Source organism: Delphinapterus leucas, chromosome 15 (genome assembly GCF_059928025.1).
Source record: "Delphinapterus leucas isolate spDelLeu-1000000601 "Yukka" chromosome 15, BTC_Dleu_Yukka2, whole genome shotgun sequence".
Classification (NCBI taxonomy): domain Eukaryota; kingdom Metazoa; phylum Chordata; class Mammalia; order Artiodactyla; family Monodontidae; genus Delphinapterus; species Delphinapterus leucas.
Window position 1 is genome coordinate 23,756,116 of NC_143143.1, and position 7,532 is coordinate 23,763,647.

Sequence of the window (7,532 nt, forward strand, 5' to 3'; positions counted from 1 at the left end):
TAAAAATTTGCAAATATCTAGGCCCTTGTCAGTTTTTGACTTTTACGGATTAGATGCTAGAAGGGAGTCGAACCTGTGCTAACGCCGCACCTCCACCAGCTAGCTCCCCAGGGCCTCGCCTGGGTGTTCGACTCCATCGACTCTCTACTGCCCACCCCTGAGGAGGTTCCGCCCCTCACCCGCCTCCTTCCACTAGGCAATTCATTTTTTAATTTTTTTTGTTTTTGGCGGTCTTTTGAAAGTCTCGCGATAGCCCGACCGCTTCCCATAATTCCGTGCACTCGCCCCTCCCAATTTCTTTCCGCCATCTTTCCGTGCCGGTGAGTGTCTCTCTCTGAACGATCTAGTATCATCCGTCAGCTATCGGTGCCATCCTATGGTCTAGGACTGGGCTTCGGTGCCCTGCGAGGATGTCGGAGACCTCCTGGGCCGGGGATACTATCCTTGCAGGGGTCTGGGCAGGCGGAGGGGGGAGTCCTGCCCGGCCGCCCCATGCTCTGCACTCTGGGGAGCCCAGCCTCTGGGGCGCAGGCCGCAGCCCCGGCGGGACCCGGAGCTTTCGACCGTCAGGGGGCAGTCCCGACTCTTTCGGCGGCGCCAGGATCTCCCATTAGTGGTCGAGGCAGCTCCTTGGCTCCGAGAAGCATCGGGGAGCCGTAGCCTTGGTGAGCCGTGCAGCTTCCCATTACTTCGGCCGCGCCGGGAGCTTGGGAGACAGAAGATCCTCAGGAGGGAAAACTGGATCCTGCCTGGGGTGGCGGTTTGCTGGGAACGAACTTGGGTCGTCTGGGCTCCAGGGTTTCCCCTCAGACACTTTGTTGAGCTTGAGGAAGCAGGTTGGATCCCTACTGTTGTCATTTGAGGCATGCCTCTATCCTTAGCTTTCAAAACTATTGAAGTTCGTGCCCATTGTGATAGAGTCCATTCTGGTGCATGTGAAATGTTTCTGCCTACCAGTGTGCTACGATTGCTGTTGGTCATAATTTTAGATGGCACAAGGACGGACGTTTCATTTTAATAGTTACGGGTGTTAGGTGAGAGTTGAGTAGTATCTTTTGGGTGTTAGGACAAGGCTGACACTGAGTCAGTTGGTTTAAAGGACAATGTTAAATAGTACAGATGCTGCTGGATTCCAGAAGTTTGGAAAATATTGCTGGTGATTATCAGCTCCCGTTCTGGATAACTGACCTACCATGGCTGGTATTTTCATTTGATTAATGAAATAATCAAATGAATTATTTGATTCGACACAGTCGACATATTCCTCTGGGTATCCTGGGAAACTAGCCTGCTTAGAAATGGGGAAACTTCCTCATGATAGAGGCAGAAAGGAAAGGATGTGTTCGCAGTGGAATGATTGGGTGCCTTTTAATGGCAATGCCAATAAAACCCCTGTTTTGTCTTCCCTGAACAGCCATAATGGTGCGCATGAATGTCCTGGCTGATGCTCTCAAGAGTATCAACAATGCCGAAAAGAGAGGCAAACGCCAGGTTCTTATTAGGCCGTGCTCCAAAGTCATCGTCAGGTTTCTCACTGTGATGATGAAGCATGGTAAGTGTCTTGCTGTTTATTATGTTTTGAGGTAAACATGTTACAGAATGGGTCCTGTAGAAGTTAAGTGTTGGAGAGATGTGGGAAGATGGGAGAACAAGGTGGCAGTCATACATGGGAACTAATGCAATTGATTGGGGCTGTGGACAGGGTAGTTCTGGACAAATGATGCTGTTCAAGAAATACTGAGTAGGGTAGAACTGTTGAAAGGAGGAGAAAGTTTGGCAGCTAAAATGGCCTTTCTTTGTGTAACATTGCAGCTGCAACATGTCACTGAAAGGGCCCTGAACCTAAGAGCTCCTTGGGATGGAAAGGAGGATTGTTTTGTCTTGGGCACGAGGTAGCCTTTGGGAGTGGGAAGCCGTGAAAAGGCAAGGAGGAAATAATCCCCTTTTTAACATTTCAGGGTGGATTGTTCTGGGTGTTGCCTCCTAAATTTTAAAAATTATTTTTAATACAGTCACTTGTGTTCTGTAGGTTACATTGGCGAATTTGAAATCATCGATGATCACAGGGCTGGGAAAATTGTTGTGAACCTCACAGGCAGGCTAAATAAGGTAAGGACTGATTATCTTCCATGTTTAAGAACCTTCAGAATGGTCTACCAAGGTGTTCCATGTTATAATTGCCCTTGTAGAATCAGATAATGTGCTTGCTTTAGGTTAAAAAGATTAGGGATTGAATAAAATCGTTAATTTTTATATAGGACCTTTTACTTCGTTTGTTCTCCAGGTAGAATTGTGAGTTAACCTAGTGTTTGTGGAGTAGAAGGTATCTGAAGGGAGATGCGGGAGGGTTGGGTGAAAATGAACAACCGATGATACTGGTGTTTGAATCTTGGGTGGCTCAAGGCCACTAGTCCTGACAATGTAAATAACTTTTGGTCCTTCGTCTCACTTGGTGATTGTTGGGTATTTTGAACAGAGAGTATGGGATTCTCTAACTATTAATATTTCTGTTTTTGCTGACATAAGCTGAATGTATGTCTTTCAGGTCTCTTCTCCCTGTAGGCATAATCTACTGAATCTGTTTGATTCTTTTGACTTTGTGGTTTAACTGATTCCATGTATTTTGGGGGCAGGTATCTGTCTATAAGCAAGTTGGGGGTCTCTAAGCTGCTACCCTGCTTTCTGTGTTCAGGTTTGTAGCTTTCATATTTGCAAGGGGTCCAACAGAGTTGGGCACACGGGCCAAGAAAGTGAGTGGTTAGTGACGGGCCAGATTTATTGATAAGGTTATTTCCTGGACCAACAATTCCTATTTTACAAAGTTGGTTCCTTACATAGTGAATTTGCTTCCTGTGTGGATACTTAGTGTCAGATGAAAACTACTGAATTTGAAGCCTTTGAAGAATTTTTGAAGGGAATTTTGGGCCTATGTCTTGTTTTGTTCTGTTGTAGCCATTAGACTCCAATCCCACGGAAGGATTTGGATTCACTTCTCTTTCACTCTGACCTTCACAATGTTCTTGAAGTACAAGAGGGCGTGTCCTTTTTCCCCTGTTTTTAGGAGTTAGGAAGCTGAGAGCTGAGTCCTGCTCAAGGTCTCAGTAAACTGTGGAAGAGCTGGTTCCAGTATATAGTTTAAAGCTGTCCTGCAGCAGCTTTTGTTGATGTTAAAAAAGCAAAACCAAAAAAACTTAGTTGGAGAAGTGCCCTGTACCACATTTCTCTTGAACTACACATAACAGCTTGAGAAATAAGTTTGAACAGAGTATTTCCCAAATGGAACTCATTTGTGACATCCTTGTTCAGTGGTATACTAGTTTAGAAAATCCTGGCTAACAGGTAGTTGAAATCCAGGCCCTGCCACATTTAACTGTTTGAATTAGTTTTTGGTTTCTCTCAGTTGCAGTTCTCTTACTTTATAAGACATTTTTGCCTCAGTTTCCTTCATGCAGGAGATAGATGTACCTTATTGTGGAAATGTAATGTAGTTGGGAAGTAAGGTAGTGTTTAAAGATTATAGATTAAGAAAATTCTTGCCTTGATTGTATCCTCTTAAGATTCATCTGCTTTGGGAGTGGATGTGCTGGAGTTCTGCTAGCTGAATGGAAGGGATTTTTGCTGCTGGAATAAAGCAAGCCTGGGTGTGGTAGTGTAGAGGCCTCAGAAAGGTCTTTCACTGTAGCTTGCTTGGGTTTTCCCTGTTCCTATCCCTGTATTGCTTGCATCCAGTGTGGGATTGCCCTTGACGGTCAAGTGACATTTGTAGCTGATAAGGTGATGTTATAAAAAGAAGAACCTGAGTGGCCCTCCTGCCATGGGGCAGTTGGGCATGACAGGTCCATTTTCAGTTTCTGTGGGTTCAGATCTGTCTAGGGAAGTGTACCAGCTCCAAAGACTTCACTAAGTTCCAATCTCATAGCCTCTTCTAGTTTACAGTTAAGCATCTTGGAATCTTGAATGATTCTTATGTGGATGTGCACACACAGCTTTCTGTCCGCTCCCTTAGCCCTCTGAAGGTACTAATCCTGAGTGTTCTCACGTGATCATTTCTTGTGTGTAAACAGCAGGAGGCTTCCTGCTTTGATTTTTTTTTTTTTAAGTGTGCTAGTGATTTCTAGAGTTGGTGGTCTAGCAGAGGGCGGGGTCACATTTAGCTCTAATTAACTAAAGAGCCTTTTAGTCCCCTCATTTTCCACCCAGTTGGATGTAGTCATAGACCTTGTGTGAACCCACGGATAGATTCATGTAGCCTGTTAGTGGATATTTGAAACTTTATTGTGTTGTATGGTTTAGGTGTGATGGATTGTAGTGCCTTGGCTCTTAGCTCTCACTTTGGAGGATAGTAGTTGCTGTGTCATCTCTCCCACCCAGCACTGTCGTAGCATGCGGGTGGGATAACTCTTTACCTGTTTCTGCCTTCTATACATTTTGCTAGATTAGTAGGGCTTGACTATAATTTATTTGTCTAAGACTTGAGTTCTTTAAAATCTGGTCATTTGTGCTGAGGCAGCTCTGTGGGCCATAGGAATGCACACTGGTGTTATCTTGGTGTTTTACCTCTTCTGTTGACTTTTTCAATAGTTTGCCTTTTCTTCCTAAGTAGGCATAGTCTTAATTGTGTTTTTCACATGGCATTTATATCAAAGATTGTACAGAATAGTTACCCATTAAATGTTGAGTTGGTTGGTTTATATGACTATTCAGTTATAAATGCATTTTAGTGTTACTCTTTTTCTGTTATTGGTGAAGTGTGAACAGTGTTTTCTGTTATGTTTTTACAGTGTGGAGTGATCAGCCCCAGGTTTGATGTGCAACTCAAAGATCTAGAAAAATGGCAGAATAACCTGCTCCCGTCCCGTCAGTTTGGGTGAGTCAATTTTCCGTATTTAAAAGTTAATGCTGTGGATCCCTGTGATGCAGTTTGACTTGAGCTTTTTTTTTTTTTTTTTTTAACTTAATAGCAGTAGCAATTGTCTCCGTTTCCATCCTTGACTCAAGGATTAGCTCCTGTGTTGCCATACTTCATGTGTTAGGCTCTAGTTTCTGAGAGGCGTGGAAGAGCTGAGGCTGGCTGAGAGACAGCAGAATTGTGTGCCCTTTAATGTCTGCTCTTTTGGCTCAGTGCATATAGTTCATATATATTCACTGTGAATCCCCTCCTATGGCCAGAATGACTTCTCAACCATTGGCCTCTGGGGAAACTCGATTTGAAAATCTTCCTCCTCGGTAAGAGACTGAGTTCAAATCCTGGTTTTTCTGCTTTAAACCTGTGAGGCCTTGGGCAAGTCATAGCCTTGATTTCTTGATCTTAAAAATGGTGGTAGTTCTCCTGTAAGTTATAGTATCACCTGATTTAGTTCTGGTAAAGCACTTTAAGATCTGACACAGTAAGTGCTTATCTATTTGTGGTTAAGAACTTAAAGCCACAGTCGTGTTTGGCGGTGCTGAATTTACTCCCACTTCGTGGTTGCCGTATAACAGGTATAGTGTTATGAGCGAGTCATTTCTGATTGTAGTTACGCTACTAATTTTCATGCCTCCCAGTTGGCATACCTTCTGTGTCTTACGTTGATCCCCATAGTAACCCATGAGGTAGCCAGGACAGGTGGGACGCCCTTTGTCCAAATAACTGTGTACAGTAGCTTGCCTATGATGGTACACACAGTAAGTGGCAGAAACAATTCAGTCAGTACTTTAATGCTTTAGATTGCATGTCTCCTTGAGAGCAGAAAGTGACATTTTGAAGTTAAAGGAGTTCCAGTCTTTGCTCTTAGGTAACATTGCTTCTCGTTGTTAGCTGAGGCCAGGGCTGTATGTGTATAGCTGATATCTCTGGGTTTGGGTCTTTGGTTCTAGGAACCGTGCCTGTGTACTGCCAGCCTGTGGAGGCAGCATTAATCTGTGTGTCCATTATGGGAAGGCATCTTAAGCATTGATAAATGTTGGAGTTTTTCTGTACCAGAAAGTAGCTCTGTGTTGAACATTCTTAGGAAAAACTTACCAGCTTTTTTTTTTTTTTTTTTTTTTTTAAACTTTCCATAGTTTCATTGTACTGACAACCTCAGCTGGCATCATGGACCATGAAGAAGCAAGACGAAAACACACAGGAGGGAAAATCCTTGGATTCTTTTTCTAGGGATGTAATACATACGTGCAAATAAAATGCCTCAGAGGACTCTGGTGCTTCCCTCAGTCGTTTTGAACTTTGTACAGCAGAGTAGCAAGAGCGTCTGCGGGAGTGTACAGCCTTTGTGTTAATTGGTGAATGCTGTTTCCTTGACGTAGAAGAAAGTTTTGACTTGGGATAACTTTCGCCGTCACCCTTGTGGCTCACCAGAGGAGGGTGTGTCTGGCCCTGGATGGTTGACTCTGGGTTGGGGTCCAGGTGGTGAAGCTGTACCTTTCTGGAGTCTTACATTAACCCTGGAAGGAGTGGTGCCTTTCCTCTTTGTAGTTTGACAGAATACACATTTCAAGCCCTAAAAATATGATATGGTTGTAGTTGATTATGTAAGTGCTCATAAGGAAGCAGATAACTAGAGCCCCACAGCTCACTAAGATTCATCTCAAAGTAAATTTGGATGGCATATCAGGGACATTTTAGCAATATGTGGTTATAAAATGTCATTTTTTCCAAAAAGTGGACCATCTTTTAAAAACTAGTTTTACTATAAACCTGTCACCAAGTATATTCTGGAATTGGGGAGAATTAGTTTACTGGACCACTTGACCTGGGAAATGCTTGTAAAGAGCTCAGACACCAAAGAGAGGGCAGGGGTGGCTTTTGTGAAACAGACCACGGCTCCACTCTCCCTTCTAAGAGTAGTGCTGTCCAGTACAGCTGTAACAAGAGCCACATGTGTAGTTAAGCCTTCTAGTAGCCGCGTGAAGACAAAGAGAAACAGCTGGGATTGATTTTTTTTTTTTAATAACATTTTGTGTTCAAAAGTTAAAATTTCAGCATATAATTGATGTGAAAAATGAATGGGATTTTACTCTTCATGATGTCTTTGAAATGATGAACACTGTACATTTATTTATACCTAAAGCACATCTTGGTTGGGACTAGCCTCTTTTAATAGCTACATGTGGCTGGTGTTCCGTATTGGACAGCACAGTCTAGACTCTTGATTCTTGGTGGGTCTGGCCAAGGAGAAAGGACGCTTGGAAGAGATCCTGGGTATGTTATGTTATTGAGCACCTAGCCAGCTGTATTTTCCTGCATAGGAGTAGGGTGAATGGGGAAGCTCAGCCTTACAAAAAAGGACAGCAGCTACTTTTCCTCAGTTGTCTGCTGGTCAAGTGGGCCAAAGTTAAAAAGGCTGTCAGGTTGTAGGCCTTATTACAAGATGTCCAATAGACCTAATAGGATGTTAGGTGCCTAAACCTGTTTGATGTATAGGTTTGATTTTATTTTTCTTTTCAGAAAAGGATAAGTTTCACGGTTCTGCATTGGGATTGTTTTGATAACTTTCCTATAGGGCTGTTTTTTGACTTTCTTCTGGGTCAGACAGTTCTTGGTAAAAGCCTCG

General features: G+C 43.4%; 1 protein-coding gene across 1 annotated transcript; it reads left to right on the forward strand.

The window, feature by feature from the left end:
• The first annotated feature begins 233 nt into the window (after window positions 1-233).
• On the forward strand, window positions 234-6,188 carry RPS15A (ribosomal protein S15a). Its single transcript, XM_089896095.1, has 5 exons — window positions 234-320; window positions 1,415-1,552; window positions 2,030-2,109; window positions 4,782-4,867; window positions 6,043-6,188. The coding sequence occupies exons 2-5, from the start codon at window positions 1,420-1,422 to the stop codon at window positions 6,134-6,136; spliced, it is 393 nt and encodes a 130-aa protein (XP_089752221.1). The 5' UTR covers window positions 234-320; window positions 1,415-1,419; the 3' UTR covers window positions 6,137-6,188.
• Window positions 6,189-7,532: the final 1,344 nt, after the last annotated feature.